The 21,530-nt window shown below is 47.7% G+C and overlaps 1 protein-coding gene across 1 annotated transcript in view; it reads left to right on the top strand.

Moving 5' to 3' along the window:
- The window catches only part of SH3BP4 (SH3 domain binding protein 4), a 43,044-nt gene extending 41,169 nt beyond the window's left edge, over positions 1 to 1,875 (top strand). Inside the window, 1 exon segment of the mRNA XM_032637134.1 lies at positions 2 to 1,875. Coding sequence (XP_032493025.1) covers positions 2 to 55 — 54 coding nt within the window. The 3' untranslated portion in view covers positions 56 to 1,875.
- Positions 1,876 to 21,530: the final 19,655 nt, after the last annotated feature.

Raw genomic sequence — 21,530 nt, 5'->3', positions numbered from 1 at the left:
CATCCTGCGAGCGGCCGCTTTCAGTCCCGTGGACCACGACGACCTCGTGATTTGAACGGGTCTGCGACCTTCTGACGCCCTCCCAGAGGGCTGCTCCGGGGTGCGTGCCCTCTGTCTGCCCCGGATGCCCAGGCAGGCACTTAGAGCTGGGGAGGGAGGGAAGGTCAGCTCAGACAGACCCAGGGTTCCCTCCTGGCTGGATCCACACCCAGGACCGAGCACACGCGATGTTCCCCCTGCCTCCTCTCTCACGGGAGAGACCTGGAGGGAATTTCTACTGCAGGTTGTTGCCAATCAAATAGCTTTCTATTTGTTAAGTATAAATTTAAATTTAAATAACTTTTTTTTTAAAGTATGGGGGGGCGGCGTACGAGAAAGGTGGTATCTAATTTTTTAATGGACCATAAAGGTAAAAAAAAAAAAAAAAGAAAAAGAAAAAGAAAATACTTCATAGGGGCAGATACTGTTGAGGTTTTATGTTCTATAAAGACCTTTTTAATTATGTTACAGATGTATATATGTATTTAAGGGTCATGGGGGCATTTCTGATTGCCGGATTCTCTTTGCATTTCAACACTTAGCACGGAAAGACACTCGTTCAGATGTTGGACCTTTTTGCCTCTGTACTTGTAAAAAAAAAAAAAAGAAAGAAAGAAATCAAATAGGAAACGTGGTGTTTCAGTAAATGAGTGTGGTCCGTGCGCATTCTTTCTGAGGCTGTCCTAGGCCTGCGATTCCCTGTGATTTTTATTACCTTCTGTACCTTGGCCTCGTGTTGCAGTAAAGGAATGGCCACAGCACAGGGGAAGCTTTTTCGAGCTTTAGCAGGAGCGATTGGGTGCACTTGAGATGAGAAGGCAGCGGGCAGGTGGCATTCTCTACGGCCCCTGCCTGTGCGCCCTTAATGCAAAAAAGAGCTACGCCATGTGGAGAGAGGTGGCCCCTGCAGCTCTGAGAGGTCCTGCTTCTCCCCGGGGACAGGGGAGTGCTCGCTGCAGAGCTCGAAGCCTCTCCTCTGGGCACGAAGAAAACGTCACCACAAGCACACCCTACGCTGACGCCCAGAGGTGCCTGCTGCCATTTGCCAAACTCTCTACTTCATTCCACCTAAAACGTAACCCCTCTCCCCTCCCGGTGTGCCCGTCTCTCCTTGGAAATAAATAGCATAGAGGAATCTCTTTTGTTTAAACAATATGAAGATCATCTGAGCAGGATGAATGTCATCTGAAAATGTTTCCCACATAAAATCTGGGACTTGGCGGACTGTTGCATTGGTAACCTTGATGGTCGGAGAACAAATTGCGCTGAATTCTACAATTGCGTTGTGCGTGCATCTCGGAAGGGAGTGAGGGACAGGGATGAAGAAATACGGGCAGATCAATAGCGCTGATCCCCAGGAAGGGGCCAGGATATGCGCTGTGCTTACATGAGTGATACTGGGCCATCTGGGGTTCTGGCATCTCATTCTCTAAATCTGCTTTCTGGAAACATGCTAATTACTTAGTATAATCAATGTAAATCCCTTACTGGGCTAAAACATTCTTATATATCTATTGATTCAAATACGGAAGGCCAACTGGCTAGAAAACAACAACAATAAAAAAGAAACACTACATGTTTTATGCTGCAGGAACCAAGATACACAGTTCCCCCAAATCATCACAAATCACCTTACGTACTGGTTCTTCACTCTCCGCCGTCAGTCTTCCCAGAGAGCGTCTCTCACTCTTCCCCAAAGAAGAAACAAAGCCAGTCGCACCTTAAATACTGAGATTTTTTTTCCTCAGGGGCTTTAAATAGTTTCCTATGCAACATGTCTTGTAGCACAAATTCAATTCTACGAAAGTTGCAGTAAATTTTCTTTGGATATTTTAACATAAGTGTGTGTGTGTTTTTTTCCTGTACGCACCCAGACTTCTAGTAAAACACAAAACCTAGTGTAAGTATCTGTGCATAGAACCATGGCTCCGTCCCAACCCGGTCTCCCCTAGGTGACAGTGTGACAGTTGGTTTAGTGGGTATCTGTTTTCTTGCTATTGATTTAATTGTTCTTGAAATATAGGGATCTCAGTCATCAACTAACTAATGGGAATCAGTGTTGCCTAGAGCACCCAAAGGGTGCAAGTGGGTGGCTTTCCTTTTACTTGGTCCTGTGTACCTGGAATTGGCCAGTCCCAAACCCACAATACACAGCTGAGGGCCGAGCCATTTCTGAGGGCCGGGCATCTTCATTAGGTTATAACAAGCCGGATTCCCACGGGCCCTGCGCTCACCAAGCCCTCTGAACCAAGCCCAGGGAGAGAACAGGATGAGGGTAGGGGGGCAACTGATGGAGACCAGCCCCACCTGCAGGTGGTAGGGAGGAGTGGGGCTAAGGAGATCCCCCTTGAGAAGTAACTTTAATCCGAGGCCAAAGGCTGAGTAGGCACCAGTGAGCCCAAGGCCAGGCCAGACCTGGGGAACAGGGTGTCTGCAGCACTGAGAGAGAGTACAGGGACCACAAAAGGCTCAGCCCCTCCCCACCACGGGCCTGGGGCGTGTTGTACAAGCAAGAACCTCGGGGTGCACCTGTACCCTCCGTGCTTCTCAGTTCCAGCCCCGCCAGCCATATCCTGACACCCATTTTGCAGTTGACTGACTTGCACGGCCAGTGGCAGAAGTGGAGGTTTTAATCCAGAGCTGCTGTCTCAAAGTGCCACATACCGGGTGGCGTAAAATAACAAATCTATTTTCTTGAGGTTCCGATGGCCAGAAATCCAAGATCAAGGCATCGCTTGGCCGTCTGCCCTGTGTCTGCATCCAAACCTCTCTTCTTAAGGACCCTAGTCATGGATGAGGGCCCACGTGAATCGAGTGTGACCTCATCTTGACTCGATTACTTCTACAAAGACACTATTTCCAAATAAGGTCACATTCACAGGTTGGGGGGATGGGACCTCCAGCAGATCTTGAAGGACAGGGTTCAACTCACAGCCCCGCCTCCTTCTCCGAGGCCTTTGCATGTGGCTTGCTTGGGGCAAGGTAGGGAAGGAATCCAGCTGGAAGTATCTGGAGGTCTCTGCCCAGGTTAATGCAAAAGTCAGAGGGGCAGAGGAAGGTAAATCTTTATTTAAAAGGGGAAACTACTTGGGATGGGACTGGCTAGGTCACCAAACCTACTTTCTTCCTGAGCAAACAGCTCGTGTTTTCCAGCTTCCCTTGCAAGTAAGTGCGGCCGAGTGACTCGGCGAGTGGTACATGAGTGTTGGTGATACAGGCGCCATCAGGCCGGTCCCATAGAACCTTCCGGGCAGCCCTCCACTGTCCCAATTGAACAGAAGGAATTCCAGGGACCTAAAGGTGAGGAAGAGTCAGGCAGCAAAGCCCAGGTCCCCGAATGACCCCTTTGAAGGCTTTCCTTGCAGCAACCAGAGTTTACCTCCAAGCCCCGGAGGCTGTGGCGTTATGGCGGCCGGCATCCCTTTAATCTCAGGTCCCGTATTCCCAGATGACTGCTGTAAACGGGAAAGCTGGAGGGATGACGGGTTTGCTCTGAAAAGGGAAACATCCCGCTCACACCTGGATGATGTCAGGTAGAGATGAAGAGAACTTAGTCACACTAGTTTTCCTTGGCTTACGCACGTCCGGAATTGGGCACTAGTCTGAACATGAACGACTTTTCTACTTGTACTGAATATTCTCTAGGCTACTCCAAGAAGCTTGGTTAAAATTGCCAGTCCTTTATTGATGTTGATTTTGACATTGATAATGGTAATAATTGGCATACACAGTTATGGTATTTGTAGGTGTTTTTGAGGACCACACATTCAGAAGAAAGACTTCGTTGAAAAAAGCTGTGCTCTGATTTCCCAGGAGAAGGGCAACTTTGCGCATGGTCGGTTCCTGCCTTGGCCTTGGCCTGACTGTCGGGCGGTCACCTCAGACGGGGCGTGCGCCAAATCGTTTACTTTGTGGTCACCAAGACCTCACCCCTCAGGTCGTCTCCGGTCACCTGGCCACAGCCGCCAAGCCCCGTTTTAGTCCTGGGACCCTCCCCTCCAGGGGTCTGGTCTGCAGATCCCCGCAGCCCATAGTTGGTCCTCCAACCATTCCTACTGCCATGCCTGGACTTAACGACCTCTGCCTTGTGTCTCTGCTCTCATTCCTTTTTATGGCCAAGCTACTCCAGCACCCTCTCACCTAAGTCCACCTGCCCAGGCTCCTCCCCCCTCCATGGGATACCAAGGAAGACCCAGAGACACTCCTAGTGCCCGTTGTGCAGTCAGCTCTGGGTTTCCCCACCCCCAATTGCAGAGCTCCCTTGGCTATCTCCCCTTCTCAGAGCTCCCTGCTTTTGCCTGGGCTCTTCTTGAGGTGAAACACCTGTCCTTCCTTCATCAGCCACACCGAGCTCCTTGGGGCAGTGACCGTGTCTAAACTCGGCTCTGAGTCCCCAGAGCTTTGTGCAATAAATGTGTGTTGCATGAGGGAACTACCCATATCTCTGCCATAAGAATGCATCTCAGAATGTGGATGACTGGCTACTGGGGTGCGTAGAATGGGCTTTGTGCTGGGTTTACAACCAGGGTTAAAAATAAGTGGAACTTGTCCAGCAGTGAAGGCATCAAACCCAGCTCATATTTTAAAAAGATTTCAGGGACTTCCCTGGTGGTCCAGTGGTTAAGACTCCGCATTCCCAATGCAAGGGACACGGGTTCGTGCCCCGGTCCGGGAAGATCCCACATGCCGCGGAGCGGCTGGGCCCGTGAGCCATGGCCGCTGAGCCTGCGCGTCCGGAGCCTGTGCTCCACAACGGGAGAGGCCACAACAGTGAGAGGCCCGTGAACCGCAAAATAAATAAATTAATTAAAAGAGTTCAAAGGGAAAAGCATGGCAGGGATGGAACTCAATGGAGTGTACACCAACAACGACACGCCCTAATGATTCATTTCCTGGCACAAGGGCAACGTATATTTGGGCCTTGGTGTTTGCTGTAATAAGAATTGAGTTTTGCATAGAATAATAGATTGAAATGACCTCATCCTAAATAGTCAAGTAACCTGAATGTTGGGGCAAAAGGGAATGCCAAGTGCCCAGGCTTTGCTTAGCGCCTGTGCTCTATGAAAGGTTGGTTCTCTTTAACCCCCCGGACCACCTTGGTTTCACAAATGGGAACCCTGAGACTCAGGGAAAGCGAACAGGCCCAGCTGGCCCAGTGGCCAACGCCCAGCTCTGTCTACCCCGAGCCGTGCCACATCAGAAGCGGGAAACGGCGTAAAAGCCGTTGCTTGAGAAGCAAATGCCCAAAGCCAGAGCCGGGACAGTTTCACTGACCACCCGGCTGTGGGTCAGGGTTAGACGGGTGTCTCCACTCTGCCCTCACAGATCTCTGGCGGGATGTGTGTGCACGCTGGGCATTACTATTTTGTGGTCGTTTCCCTAAAATCAGGAGTATTTAATATATTTGCACTTAGCCAAAGTTTTCCCTTTTGGGTTTGTTTTTGGGATTTTAGCTTTATTGAGTTACGGTGAACATATAAACAAAGTTTTCCTTTTTTAAGATTCAGTCATTTCCGCCCGAGAGCTCCTCCTTGGTGGGTTGCACAGCAATATGCGTGTGCTTGATGCTGCTGAACTTAGGGAACCACTTAAAAATCAGGAAGATGGTAAATTTATGTTCATTTTACCACAATTTTTTTAATGTGAAGGAAAAAAGTTATAGCTCCAGTTCCCTGCACCCCCAGGGTCTGGTTATGAAAACTAGGGAGTGAGATTCAGGGCTCTTAACTCTTTTTTGTGCCATGACCCCCTTGACCGTTTGTTGAAGTCTGTAGACACCTCAGAATCACATAAATCCATCAAGTGATGTGCATTCGGGACCTGGGATCACAAATGAAAGCAATTGTTCTTACATACAGTTACCCAAAGATTTTTTTAAATTGTGATGTGCTTTATGTACCACAGAGCACTGTCTAGTAGCAGGTCTCGTATCCCCCATAAGCTCCAGGTAGTGATGGGGATTTCAGTAGCTGCAAAAACATTCATGGACATAAAAATATCTGAGATTTAGAAGTTGTTTACAAAATCACAGGGCTTTCTAATATCACAGAGGTTCGTTGCCTCCATCATACTTGAAGGAAATGCTAGCGTTCAGTTAAAAGTTCATGAAAATAAAGATGCAATTTTTTCCCTTATTTAAAAAAAAAAAAAAAAAGCCCCTCCTAAGGAAAGTGAATCACCAAGATTTGCTCTACCTGTTGTTTGAATTGCTTGTATTAATATTTTCTGCTCCAGGTTGGCAAGAATCGTCTTTTTAAAGCTTTGCTTCTCTGAGCCAGTAGCGTACCTAACAGGGGAGAAGAAAAACTGGAAGAAATTAGCTGGTTGTGTCTGTGACTTAATATCTCAAGTCATTTTTCTCAACTTTCTATTTCAATTGGTTTACTTTTTATCAATACAAGAATATCTATATTCATGTCCTATGTATATGGTACAATTTTCAAGGCAATTTCCACTTTGGGGACAGCAAAAGAACCACCAAAACTGAGGGAGCAGCATGGACCTCAGCGGGACTGCAGGCAGCTTGGCAGAAGGGCCGGCAGGCTGCTCATCGGTATATGTGGTCTGGGTGCCGTCATGGGCACGCAGAGGCTCAAGGGCGACCCATCAAGGGAGAGGAGTCAGTTCCCGGGCTTCCAGGAGTTTGTAACCCAGAGCAGGGGCAAATATTCAACACTCAAGGGAGATGGAGGCACTGTCATGAGATTGGACCAAGAAAGAATTCCAGGGAGCGGGGAGCCTGTCGGGTGACGGGGCTTTGAATGAGAGTCTGGCTGTATATTTGGGGGTTCTGAGAAGAAACCCCGAGGTGGAGGGGAACTCCTGAGAAGATTCTGGAAGGGCAGGGGATGGGGGTTACTAAGAGATGCTGATTGAGTACCTTCTGTTTGCCCGGCACTGTTCCAGGCCCCGGGGGTGTAATCCGTGTCCCCATGGAGCCCACGCGCTAGTGGGGAAACAGCCAGTAAACTAGATCAGTGTTCAGTGTGAGGTCAGGTGGAGGTTAAGCGCTATGAGGGACACTGAGAAAACCGTGACCTTAGGGGAAGGAGCGGGTGTAGATCAGGACGGCCTGGAAGGCCTCTGATGAGGCGAAGTCTGGGGACAAGTGAGGGGTTCAGAGGCGCTGGGGATTACGCTGCTCTACGAAGGGTCGTGTGCAGGCTCGATGCCAGGTTAGACCCAGAGGGAAGGGAAGGCTTTGGGGGATTGGGGTGAGGAGGTGACAGACCCGGACGGGAGGTGTTGGTCAGATCAGCCGCAGAGAAGCCCGGGGTCCCAAAGCCCCTGCACTGCCCTGGATGTCAGGGGCCGGAGGGTGTGGGCGACGGAAGGGGGAGACGGACTCGGTGTGGCTTTTGTTTGCGCAGCTGCAGTGAGGCCAAGAGGGGCGTCTGAGAACACGGCGGGTCAGGACCGGGGGTCCCAGGCGTTGACGAACGGCTTCACTGGGAAGTGGGGAGGGGTTGGTTAAGCATCGTGGTCGGGGAGGGAAGCTGTGGAGGGCGTGGCTGTCGTGGGGAGCAGTGAGGGGTGAGCAGTTCTAGGCTCCAAACAGAAGAATGGAAGGCGTCACTGAGATATTTTAGACCAAAAAAGCCAGTGAGAAGCTGGAGCAGACAGTGTGGAAACCTGAACGGACACCCTCCACGGGGCTTCCCCTCCCAACACCCGTGCCATCACATGGACCTCTAAGGCTTCTGGGTCGCGCCCCCTCATTTCCTCTCCTCTCTCTCCGGGGCTCCACCTTGGTCCTGGCCACCATCACCTCTCCCTGTACCTGCAACTCCAGCCCCGCCCCCTGGCTCATCCTCCACACGGCCGCCAGCATGGTCCTTGTGAACTAGAAACCCATGCCCGTAACCCCCACCCTTGTGGGCCGACGAAGGAGTGTCTCCCAGACGCTGGCGCACAGGTTCTTGTTGGCCCTGCTAAGCTTCCACCTGTCCCCCCAAAATGAGAGGAATGAGGACAGTGCCCGGAGGGCTTTCCTGAAAGCCAGATTTACAGAAAGCAGATCACGCTCCCTGATCCTGAGATTAAGCCTTTTTAGTGTTAACGTGCCCTTTATTGGGGCAACTGATAACGATAGTAAATTGTCGTAGTTGTTTTAATGCCTTTCTTGGCAAAGTACAATGTTGGCTGATGACAAACACCCGTGCATCCCTCACGACTCAGATCGTTGGACAAATAAGGGAGATACAAGGTGAACTGTTTCCGTGGCTCTTTGCTCTTGTGGCTGTTTCGACCTCACTGAGCTAGCGGCTTTATTATGCTTTCCAGGTGGTCAGTTTGTCCTCCTCTTGAGGACACTCTTGCTATGCGTGGAACCCAGAAAACGCAAACCCACGTGCCAGCCCTCTGCCCTTACCACAGATATAACCCGAATCTGTCCATGTTAGAGCCGTGTGTTTGCTTGTTGTGCCCTCACAGACTGTAAACTGGGCAAGGAAGATGCGACAGTGTCCAGCTCACGCTCAAGAAATGCACACACACTCAATACATTCTTGGATGAATGGCTTGTTGAATAAACAACTTCCCAATGACCACTGCTGACCGATTCTCTTGGGAGGATGGAGGCCAAGTACCAAGTGCCTGAACAGGTTTGTGTGTCATTGTAATGATGTTTAAAAAATCAAACAAATGTAAGTTTTGTGGCGAGTCCATTTTGGATTTTATTCTAGAAAGTTCTATCTCTACTTGTTTTAGTTCACTGGTCTTTCCACTATAGCATTACATATGTTCAGCTCAGCTGAAGCTCACACTTTAGGGCAAAAAAAAAAAAGTGTTTGCTTTATTTTCCACACAACAGCATACTTTCTACACTCCAAGCACAAAACCAGTTCACACCCAAGGTGTGGATGATCACACCTAGGTGAGAATAGCAGGCGTGGGTACACAAGGCCAACACCTGCAGCCTCAGGTGAGCTGTCCTGGTGTCACAGGCCTCCCTGGACGGTCACCTGAGTAAAGCAGGCAGGGTGGTTGCCTGGCGGCTCTAAGGAATCACAGGGCCGTCCTAGAAGAGAAGGGGTCTGGAGAACTGAGTCACTTTCATTTTTGACCCTGAGCCTGGTTAGAATCACCATCTGCAGAATGAAGGATTTATAGTAAAATCCTCGCTGCCAAGTCAGCTTAATGACGTGTGAGGTCGAAATGTACAAATGCAACCTCCTGTGTGTAGAGGGAAGTGCTGTATGAAGGTGTATTCTTTGTGCAACTGGTGAATTAATGGGAAAACACTTATGGGTTAAAATAATTTGGAAAATCATATTCCAGTTCTGCAAGTCATTTTTCAAAACACCTTTACATATTTCTAATTATCACATTTTCTATGTGGTAGATGAGTTGAGAAATTAAAGACAGAAAAGGTGCTGAATGTGTATTGAGGGACTCAGGGCACTTGACCTAGTTAGAAATAATTTACACAGACCTTGGAGGTTTATGTATTTTTCCCAGGACCTGGGCGACAGGGATCATTTTTCAAATATTAGCTTTGTGGAAAACGCATAGAGATGTCCTGATGGCTGGTGTCACGATGCCATGCATGATGTATCTAAAACTATCAAAACAAAGATAAATTGGTTTTGCGTTCCGAAATTCATACCCAAGTAAAAGCGACTCCATTTTCTGTTTGTGACGTGATATATTCCAAAATTCTGCCGGAAGTATGATTGGATACCTTTGATGTATCAGGTAGCACTCTGTCCCTGAAAGAAAGAACTTTGCACAGTACTCATACGTTTCACTTCAAACAAGGTGGTTTATTAGTATAATTATTCTCAAAATGCCTTCAAAATATATACATTATTCAAAGGTTTATAATATTTACTCTTACTTGGGTATTTTGCAAGTCAATCAGATCAGAACAGAGCTCTAGCTAAAATATCCTTATTATTCGGGATTCCCATAGGTTTGGATCCACAACTCTGGGAGGAAGTGAAGTGAGTACCAGCTTGGTAACCTTGAGAAAATGAAATAACTCCACTATTTAAGGACATTTTTAAAAACGTAATTGCTGTGACCACTGACCTGATTTTTTTTTTTTTTCCGGTGCACGGGCCTCTCACCGTTGTGGCCTCTCCCGCTGCGGAGCACAGGCTCCGGATGCGCAGGCTCAGCGGCCATGGCTCACGGGCACAGCCGCTCCGCGGCATGTGGGATCTTCCCGGACCGGGGCACGAACCCACGTCCCCTGCATCGGCAGGCGGACTCTCAGCCACTGCGCCACCAGGAAACCCTGGCCTAATGTTTTATGTGTGATCCACGGGCCACCTGAATAGGCCTCTCCAGCAGGCATTTTCATCTGTATTAAAAATGCAGATTCCAAGATTTCCCAGGGCTTTTGAGTCAGATGCTGTGGGACCTGTGCAGGAAATCTGTATTTACCAAGCTTTCCATCTGATTCTTGGGCGCTCTGAAGCATGAGGACAAGCTCAGTTTTTCATTTTATGGTAAAACAGTAGACAGAAAAGAAATGTAAATGATATCTGAGTAGGAGGGGATGGGTATGGATTTCGCTTTGTGATTTCTAAATATTTCCCAGCTTTGGCTCCAGACTCCTCTCCTGGGCATCCTGGCTTCTCCTCACTGGCCCACTTTTCAGTCACCTCCTGCTGAACCTTAATTAAAATCCAGGCAGTTATTTTCAGGGAGGCTTCTCTGGTACGAATGATGTCTCTAGGGCTTGTTGGACTATCCCCGATGGGAGGAATAAATGGGGCAGTGCTCAGCCATGGGCCCACCTCCCTCAATCCTGGGCCTTCTCAGACCTCCTATTCATCAGGGGTAGTGATGTTTATCCCCGCTGGTCACTGTGCCCCCCAGGCCAGGCCGGGGTTTGGGCCTTACTCCGTGTTCTGCATTCAGGGGCTAATGTCCAGGGCTGTAGGGATTTCCTGTCCCCATGGGAGGCACCGTGCAGGCAGACGCACAGTCTCTCATTTGGTTAATGCTGGTCCCCAGGAGGACTTTGCAGAAGTCCCTCCCTCCTGCACACCATCCCTGGCTCAATAGACCTCGGATGGGCCTGGGCGGTGTGTGCGGGGTGTACTTATGTGTGCACAAGTGTGCAAGCACACATGTGGGCCTCTGCGCCAGAGGTCAAGGAGGCTTCTGAGACAGACTCCAGGCATTCCTTACCGTGGGCAACACCACCACTGCAGAAGCCACTGACCCCTCAGTTTTATTCCACGGCCACCTAGACAAGTTACAGCCAACGCTTAGCGCTTTCTCTGTGTGTCACAGTCCTAAGAACTTTAGAGCTTTTAACTCATTTGATCCCCTTGACACCCCTGTGCAACCGGTAAAATTATTATCCTCACTTACAGATGAGAAAGTAAGGCACAGAGAGGTTAAGTAACTTTCCCAAGGTCACATGGCTACAAAGTGTGAAGCTGAGATTCAAACCCAGGCAGTCTGGCTCCAAGGTCTTTGCTGAACCCCATTCCTACCATACCCAGGTGATGTTTTCCTGTGAGTCAAAAACCCCAGCAAGAGGAGGAAATGGGGACTTGCATAACTGGAAGTGGTAAAGAGCAAAAATTGTATTTCTGACTTCAGAATGTTCTACATGGACATGATGAAAAGTAGGGAGGGGTTTGTAACAGGCTTTTTGTTTTTAATTTCCTTTGGTTAAGCAGATGTAATTAGTTTGTATTCTCTCCACATATTTCAATGGCTGGCATGGAGACAGCACAGAGCCTGCCGAACCGAGAGTGACTTTAAAATCTGCCTCAACAGAAATGTCCATTCATACCGAGGTGGTTCAATAAATCACAGTACGCTTACACAGTGGAATACTGTTCGACCATTAAAAGGAGGAGGCAGATCTATAATAATTGGTGTGAAAGGATCTCCAAGATATACTAAGTGGGAAACAAAATAGAACAGTGACTATAAAATCTCCCATTTATGGAAGTTACACACAAAACATTCCTGGAATGACACCCAAGAAGCTCCGTCATGGGGTTGCTAGGGCCTGGAGTCCTGCCTTTGGGGGAAGAACTCAGTTTTCATTGTATATGTTTTTGTGCCATTTGATTTCCTACGCTGTACCAGTGATTTTTTTTTTTTTTTTGCTATAGATAATGATTTATGAAATGAGAATAATTTAGAATTAGTAAATTGCAAGGAATAAAACGAATACCCCAATTTGCAAAATGAAAAATCAAACAAGTACCTAATTAGGCATCCTGTTAATTAGCACGGTGAGCCTTTAGACAGGGATCATCAAAAACTGATTCAACAGAACAGAACGTTTGCAGCCAGCGCCCCTCGATGGGTTTTAGGAAGTTCTCTGGAACCCTCAAATGGTGCGCTTATTTTTTCTTTACTTTGGTCTGTGTGTCCTCCGAGGAGGATGTCCGGAGGTTTTCTTTTTTAGATTCTCACACAGGTTCATGACCCCCAAAGTTCAACAACCATGAGCCTAGAGGCTGTGAAAAAAAGGCGATGTCCATTTAAAAGACTCTCGTATGCAGAGCATTAATGAGTATGAGAGGGACTCATAGGTACTGGCCTTGATCAAATGAAGCCCACCCACGCCCAGGGCATGCCCTTCCCGGATGTTTCTAGCAACTGCGTCTTGTGCATATCACATATATGACATGCATCATTCTGTCAGTCTGCCGGGACCGCTTTTGGCTGAATGCAGCTGAAACCTGGCGGAAAGCGGCTATGCCGAAGAAGGGGTTTATTTTTCTGACCTGACCAGTTCCCAGGCTGAGTGCACGGTCCAGGGCTGATGCACAAGCTCAGGGAACTAGACTTTCAGCTCCCTTCACAGCCATCCTTCGGCTGTGGCTGCATGCTGCATCTCTGGGTACCAGGTCCATTTTCCAGTCAGCAAGAGGGGGAGAGGGCAAAGGGTATGGGATCTGCCAGTTTTTCTCACAAGGGAAACAAGAACCTTCCTGGCAACTGCACTCAGTAGAATTCCTTTGTGTTTCATTATCGCACACTCAAACAGCCCCCCGCCCAGCTATAAGGGAGCCTGGTGCGGGGAGCATTCTGTTCACTAATTGGTTGTCGTGTAACCATAAACCAACTAGAAATCCTGCTATAGGATGGAGGAATAGGGACCAGTGCCAATTGCACGACCCCAAGTGGAGCCCGTACATATGCACGGGAGCATGTGTGTCTGGACCTATTCCTGCACCGTGAAGCAGCAAGCATGCATTATTCGGTCAGTTGGGCCTGAAAACTGGCCTAATACTTTCATTGTGAAAGTACAGCCTGGGGCTGTAACTTACAGACCTGCATCCATTAATGCCGTTAGAGTCAAAGCTGAATATCATATGATTTTAAACTATTCCAATGTAACTCCAACAAAAGTGCATGACACAGCTCGGGACGTGGTGAAACATTCCTGATGGAAGCAAACTGCATTTCTTTTTCAGTTTTATTGAGATATAATTGACGTACAGCACCGTCTAAGTTGAAGGTTTATGAGTTTAGCGAGTTAAGCTTATAAGTTTAATAGAAAATACATTTTAATAAAAATGACCTACAGGGCTTCCCTGGTGGCGCAGTGGTTGAGAGTCCGCCTGCCGATGCAGGGGATGCGGGTTCGTGCCCCGGTCCGGGAAGATCCCAGCGGAGCGGCTGGGCCCGTGAGCCATGGCCGCTGAGCCTGCGTGTCCGGATCCTGTGCTCCGCAACGGGAGCGGCCACAACGGTGAGAGGCCCGTGTATCGCAAAAAAAAGTGACCTACAAGAATAAATGAAGCAACCACCTGTGCCTGATTCAGCCAAAGTTCCAATTCTGCGCAGACTCTCCAGGGCACCTCTGTTATCAACAAAAAATGCCATGAGCCTCCGAGCTAGGACCCTACGCCTGGGGCTGGGGCCGGCAATGATGTGGGTCACCCGCGAAGAATTTTGATGGAAGAAAAGTGGGTGCCGGAAATGATGAGATGTAGGTCTTGGACCAAATGACCAAACGGGTGTACAAATGCACAGAGAGTGACTGTTCAGACGGTGATATAGAATTTGAGTTGCAGGAAATAATACTGACATTATCATCGTGATGATGCCTCGAATTCTAACTAAAAGCCTTCTCCGCACAGGATAACAGCAGCCTCCTGGGATCACACCTACCATTGCCCGTCTCTCTCTCTGTTTGGGGGGACGTTTTGTTAAGAAACTTTTGCAATGTGGTGTTTTTCCAAAGACCAAGCACCCACTAATTAATGGTAGCGTTTCACCAGAAACTAAGTATGAATATAAACTTGAAAGCATTCTGTCCCTTGGGAAACTTCCATTTTCTTTACATTAACTCTGAAGTTTTCATTTGAAAACCTTGTATTTTAAAGAGATGCTCCTGGAAAATGTAGTGCTCAGATTTTCCCTCCTGTTTATGACTATATGATAGTTGTCCTGAACATGGTAGATGTGTCTGGTTCAAAATATAATACATGAGGGAAAAAATACCGAGTGTAATATCCTTACAGAAGTACCCACAGCTTAAGAAAAAAGAGTCAGATTTTCTTTGTTTCCAGAAGAGAAAACTCAAAATACATGGATACTTGCTCAGGCTTTTAGAGAGATTATTGGAGAATGAACTCAGATCATAGCTTCTCTTTCATGGTGACACGTGATGGTATGTTTTAAGTCTTCCAAAGTACCTTTGATTTATGTTTTCTCTACATCCAAAGGAATAACTGTAAAGTGATTCCAAAGCTGTAATTTTGGGAAATGTCAGACCTTTCATTTAGTTTCTGAGGATAAATTTAAATCCCTGTTTCTTTAACATAAATATTCTTTGTTTATCACGGCTCTAAAATATTTTTGTAGAGGTAGATTTCATGTAGTCTGATTCTTTAAGAGTATTTCGAAGCATTCTACGACAGCCTGTGAATCTTTAAAATGTCCCGGTGGGAGCTGCACACGAAACTAAAGAGATACCCGGGAAAAAAATGTATGCGCCGTGAGTGCCATGGGTGAAGTCAGCCCACGAACATGTGCTGGGTGTCTGGCACAGCTTCTCCTCAAGGTGCTCCGTTCTCTCCGATGAGAGACAGCCAGAATTTCCTTATCTGGACAGACCCAGGAGGACCAAAATAACACATTGTCAGGCCATAGAGTGCCATACCTTAGCAGAGAACTCTTTGGGGACAAGATGAACAGAGGGTCACATTTGAGACCTGAAAAATCACATGTGGAGCTGCTCTCGGTTCCCTGACACCTCCTTGGCATGCGTGGGGTCCCCTCCTTGGAGACAGGTCTCTCTCCATCGTCTCCTTCCTGCCCCACCCCCAGGGAGCTTCTTCCCCAGCATGTCCTAGAGATGCTCTTCCAACCCTGGCCTTGGTTGTTTCCTCTGTTAGACCCATGACCCTTTCCTCCAGAGAACTGATCTCACTTTGTAATTACACCTTCTCTAATATGATTGTTTCTGTGACGTCTGCACCCCCATGAGACTCGGGGCTCTGCTCCCCACTGCAGCCCTGACTGCACAATAAACACTTGTGGAGGAAGAAAGGAAGGGAAGGGGAGAGGGTTGCTGGGGACGGGACAGGGTGGGGCGGTGGTCGGGGGGGCGGTCACATTGCTGAGCCACCCGAATTCCCGCATGGATGGTCTGGTCTGACGGCCCCTACAGAGCTCAAAATTGGAACTGAACACAGAATTAATTTGGCTGCGTGCTTTGATTATATCCAAAGGCAGACAGCCAGCCGCTGCCAGCCGGAGAGCAAGAATTTCCCTCGTTTGGAGAACTCGGCCAACCTCCTTGCGGCTCCTGCACCATTTTTAATGTCGCTTTCAAGCAGCATCGTCTGTCGTGCCTAGAGTTGCTTAAAGGAACGAAACCGCCATCACGTTTTATAAAAATAATTTTACACCCAGAGATCTGAATGTACGGTACGTTTCTGAAAATTGCCCACAGGCGTCTGGTTTGAATACCATTGCCTGTGACTTTACAGCTCAACTTCACCAAAATAGAGGGGCTGCCATAGACCAACAGGAGCTCAGCTGAAGTTCCTTTTAGTCTTCTGGAAAAACTTAGGAACTTTAACTGCTCTTACCAGCCTTTTGCTGTGCAAAACAAATATCTTCCACTGCTGCTTTTTCCTCCTGAGTTATCCATACACATCCAGTGTTAAATGAAGAAAGACAAAATGTTGCCTGAGTTCTGCAAAGTCAACCTGAACCTCACATCAGGGGAAACGCTTGATTCTTTGTGTTACAAGTGGAAGTCCATGAGGAGGTCAGCTCAGAATGTTGGAGATACAGCTGCAGCTGCGAACATGGGTGGCTGTGGCTAGCTCGTATCCCCCTGGCTGGCCTGAACCACATTCTAGAAAACCCACTTCCACCCTGGAAGATCAGATGTGATCTCCACCAGGCCAACCGCTCTCCCAGCACTTAGAGAAGCCTGCTTTGCCCTGCACCTGAGCGCTTGAGAGAGAGAGAGAGAGAGAGAGAGAGAGAGAGAGAGCGAGAGAGAGAGAGAGAGAGGAGAGTGGGGAGTTTCCTAAAGAGAAAATGAGTGGGCATTTCACTGTTCATCCTCCCTTCTTGTTGACTGCTCTCGAACAGGTTCATTGGTTTTGAATTCACACTGTCAGTAAAAGTGGTTTTGTACCAACACCTCTCCACTCAAGCACTGTTGTTGGAAATTCAAAGCCCTCTGTGCCTGCCATGGAGATCAATGCAAGTTTGCAATGTATTGAATCCAGATACTATTATATGTGGGTAGTAGACCAAGTCTTCCGGACTTGCTCTTGGTCAGTGGCTGGGGAGCAAAGGATACGTCTGTTTCTATTTTTGGTTTTGTTTTTAACCAGTGAGCTTGTTGATTATTCATTCTAAGGATGGATTTCTTTAAAAGTCTTTCAGGCATATAGGAACTGATTCCGTCTCCTATTCTGGTTTATTGTTGTTTCGTTTCGTCCACTTTTTTTTTTTCTTCCTGTAAAGATAACACATGAAGAAATAATGAGTCATGGTCACTTCTTCCCTTCGGTGTCCCTCATATTGGACATAAAACACTGATTCTATTTTTGACTAGATCTCATTTCTTTCTTGGTTCATTTTGTAGAAGAAGCTTCTACACTGGTTATATGACTTTTTAAAAAGAAATGATAAAGTTGGACTCTTGTTTCTAGCCAGGAGGTGTAACCAGCTCTGAACTTGCCTGCCTACCATAAACAACGAGAAAACTGGACAAAATACAGGAAACAGCAGTTTTCAGACACTGGACCAAAGTCAGTGTGTCAGTGCAGGATTTTGAGAGAAGGAAAACAAATGAGGTGAATTCCACCATTGCCCCAGATTTCCACCGGGAGGCACTTTCTGGACCACAGCACAGGGAGAGGGAATCCGAGCAGGTCGTAAAGATCTCGCTGACTTGAGCATCAGGGATTGGAGTTCAGAGAGGCCAAGGAGGCCAGAATTTGTGGAGCAGACTACTGGAGTGGAATGAGCTACACAGAAAAAAATGCTCTTTGCGAGGCCTCCTTCCGTGCCCTTGAGTCTCTGGGTGAAAATCATAACATGCCTGCATAGGACCAACTCTCCAAGGTCAGAGAAACAACTATTAGGGGGTTTGTAAGGTTAACCATTTCCAGACCTCACACAGTTCCAACCAGTCAAGTGGAGAGAACTCACAGAACGTACAGGGCATTCAGAAAAGAGCTCAGAAAGGTCATGCATTAGTCATAGATAAAACTAGCCCAACAGTAAAGGCTGCTCTAAACCTGTCATTAAAAACTTAACAGCAAGACTCAAAAATATCAATCTGATTCAAAATTAATTTAACGGACTGCCAAAAAGCCCTGCAATACTATTTAAAGGAAGACCAAAGAAACCCCCAAAAAACTGGACATTCAATAATGCAATAGTCACAATGTCCAATATCCAGTCAAGATTCACTACATGCAAAGGTGTGAAAAAATGTGACACATCACCGTGATAAAGATCACTCATGGAGACAGACCCAGAAATGATGTAGATGATGAAGAAATGATGGAATTAGCAGAGAAGGACTTTAAAACAGTTGTTATAAATATGCTTAAGAATTTTAAGGAAAATAAGAACATAATGAAGAGAGAAATAGAAGATAAAACCAAAGGAAACTGATAAGCTGGATAATACAGATCTGAAATAGGGCTTCCCTGGTGGCGCAGTGGTTGAGAGTCCGCCTGCCTGATGCGGGGGACCCGGGTTCGTGCCCCGGTCCGGGAGGATCCCACATGCCGCAGAGCGGCTGGGCCCGTGAACCATGGCCGCTGAGCCTGCGCGTCCGGAGCCTGTGCTCCGCAACGGGAGAGACCAAAACATTCTCCACACCTTTGCTAATCCAGAGGAACTAATTTCTTTTTACCTTTTAATATGAAAATATCTCAAACACACACAAAAGTATAGAAAAGGGTATGATGAACTCCCTGAGCTCACCACTCACGTCAACGTTTCACCCAAATTCTACTGTGTGTCATTTGACCTCTTAAAGCTTTTTAAAAAACTCTGGAGTATTGAAAACAAATCTCAGATAGCATATCATTCCACTCATAAATACTCCAGTGTTCATCTCTACCAAATAGTTGATCAAAGCTGAACACACACACATAATACCATTATCACACCCAAAATTTAGCAGTAATTTCTTTGTATTGCCTGATAACCAATCTACCTTTAGTTTTCCTGATTGTCTCAGAAGTGCCTTTATGGTTCATTTGCCCTACTCTTTGCTTTCAGATAATATGACTCTTAATTCTTTTGTAATCTTAAGAGTTTACCTCCTCTTCTGGTTTTTCCATGCCACTTACTTCTTAGAAACAATCTGATCATTTTCCGGGTCACTTGTCCAGCAGAATGTCTCACTTCTGGCTCTGGCTGGCTGACGCATTGGGGCATCATTTAAATCTCTTCTCAACTTCCCATTTGCTGTGAATGGGCAGTTAGGTCTAAAGGCTTGACTGGGTTCAGGTTCGATCTATCAACAATAGTACTTCTCAGGTGGGTCTGAGACCTTCCTATTGCAGAGCTTCAGGGGGTACACGATGACTAGTGGCCCCACTTTTGGCAACATTAAGGTAGATGAAAGGCATCAGCTGTTAGCCTGTCAACTCTTCACCTAATGGTTTTAGCTTCCCCTTGGAATGATCGTTTTAAATTATCTTTGCCACTTGGATAGCTGAGAAATGAGAGCCGTCTGTTTTAGTTGGTTGATGTTATTTGTTGCTTAGTTTTCAAGTCAAGGGATTCCTCCACGATTCATCTCCCTGCCTCCTTGCCAGGTCTCCTTGCTGGGTCTTGATCATCTCTGGCCTATTCCTTGTCTTGCCCTTCTCCTCAAGCCCTTTGAACTGCCTGATGCAGAAACCATTCCATGCACAGCTCCTAGGAATTGTCTCCACACTCTGAGCCACGGGTAGGTATGAGATGTCAGCCCCTGATTCCAGCTCACTGATGGACAGGCTGCAAAGCCACCAATTCTACATCCTGTCCCTGTCATGGTCCACACTGCAGAATGGGAGAAGTTTAGTGGAACATTAAGTCTGTTCATTCCTAGTTCACTTCTTAATTTCCAGATCCTCTTTCTAAGACACAGGCATGAGTCTGTATGGGCTGGGCCATGAGCAGTTTGTGGAATAGACACTGTCCTGCATCACAACGGCCCCTCCCCTCCCGAGTTGGCTTTGGGTCACCCCGTGCTCTTCCCCTTCAGACGACTTATCTCCCAGGAAGCTCCAAAGGCTCTCAACGAACATGACCTTGGTGACATCAGCCCAGAGTCCACAGAGACATGCCCAAATCTGTCTGACTCTTGGGATGAGCACAAGTTAGTCTGTGCCTCGGGAACCCTGTCCCCACTAAACAGTGACATAGAGCAATGTGGTCGGTATTCTCAGAGCTGTGAGGCACTGCTACCAAAAGGTTTTTTAAAAGGAAAACAATGTAAGAAATCTTCTTAGTAATCCAGGTATCTTTGTGAAAAATGTTGAAAATCCCCCGCGGGACTCTGTAGGAAAGAAAGACCTGAGAAACCCTGTTTTGACTGCTGCCCACACCCACCCCTCACGCACGGGGGGCGTGGAGAACAACTACGAGGCAGGCATTTCCGTTCCCTGCCACGAGAAACCCTCTTGAACTACAGGTCCTGATCGAGGACATGTTTTGGAATTTGGTGTCTTTTGTTTTTTACCAGTTTTTGGCATCTACTGGTTGGAGGGGATTCCCATACAGAGTCCCCGCTTGAATGGTGAAGGGCACAGGGATGGACTCCAGCTAGTGACCATGGCAGCAGTAACATTTACACATCCACGGAGCACAGAGGGGGATAACGGTTGAGTTTGGAGTGCTGTGAAGGCAGAATTTTGTCACTGAGTGGCCCTGGGTCCCAGACCCCTCTCTCAAAGAGGCCCCCAAGGGGAAATTATTTGCACTTTAAAAACAGCAAAATGAAGGACACGGGATTCTCTTACTAATCATTCACATAGATGCTTATTTTATCTTTGGAAAAGTAATGTAGAGGTGTTGGTTCCCATTTTCACAATTAAGAAACTATCAGTTCCCGCTCAGCTCCTGACCCCACGGCCCCGTTGAGGCCACTGGCCGCCCCCGTCCTCAGTCTGTTTCCCCTCTGCCAGCTCCAGCCTGCTTCCTTCTCTCCAGACAAACAGCCAATGGATCCCAAACACTCTTTTGCTAGAGTTGCCCGATCCTCTTCTTTCTCATTAGAATGGATTTATTCCAGGTAAATCTCAACTCATTTGATCTTACTCTGGGAGCAGCTGTCAAGCCCCGATGACAGTGGGGAAGACACTTGAAGGGCACGAGGCATGGACCCCTCAGCAATTTTGAGTCTGGACAGTCGGTCCTTCTGCCTGTGTGGCTGGATTAAGGGCACTGTGGAGCTGCCCAGCTCTCAGGTTCTGGGAGAATGTGACCAAAGCACCAAGTCTGCAGAGTTTCCCAGGCTGGGCTCCCACCACCCCACCTCCAGCCCACCGTGCTCTCTCCTGAAACTCTCAGAACAGCAGAGCTGCCCTTTCTTTCAGACTGAGCTTCCTTCCCTTGCTGTCTGTGGTTTAAAAATGGCACCAACCCACCCCTCCCATCCAGATGTGCATTCTCTGCACCCTCCCCTCGAAGCTACAAGAACTGAAACTGCTTCACCCAGCAGAGTATGGCCAAGTGATGCTGTGTGATGTCTGAAGCGGGACAGAAGGGACCACCTACTTTCTGCCATTTCTCTGGAACATTTGCTCTTGAAATCCTGCCATGTACGGGGTCCTGTGGGGCTGCCATGCTGGCAGGAAGCCCAAGCCACACGGGGGGCCATGAGAAGAGCTCTGGTCAAACATCAGCCTTCAAATTACCCCAGCCCAAGCACCAGACGTGTGCGTGAAGAAGCTTCCAGAAGATCCTGGATTCAAAGATTCTGAGTTCAGAGGAAGTTATGCCATCAGTACGCTCATGGTGGAGTCATTTGCGTCAGCCGTGAGCCATCCAGTAAGGAAGGTGGCAGGTAAAGGGCCACATCC

Source organism: Phocoena sinus, chromosome 7 (genome assembly GCF_008692025.1).
Source record: "Phocoena sinus isolate mPhoSin1 chromosome 7, mPhoSin1.pri, whole genome shotgun sequence".
NCBI classification, from domain to species: domain Eukaryota; kingdom Metazoa; phylum Chordata; class Mammalia; order Artiodactyla; family Phocoenidae; genus Phocoena; species Phocoena sinus.
This window is presented reverse-complemented; position numbering and strand designations above follow the sequence as displayed.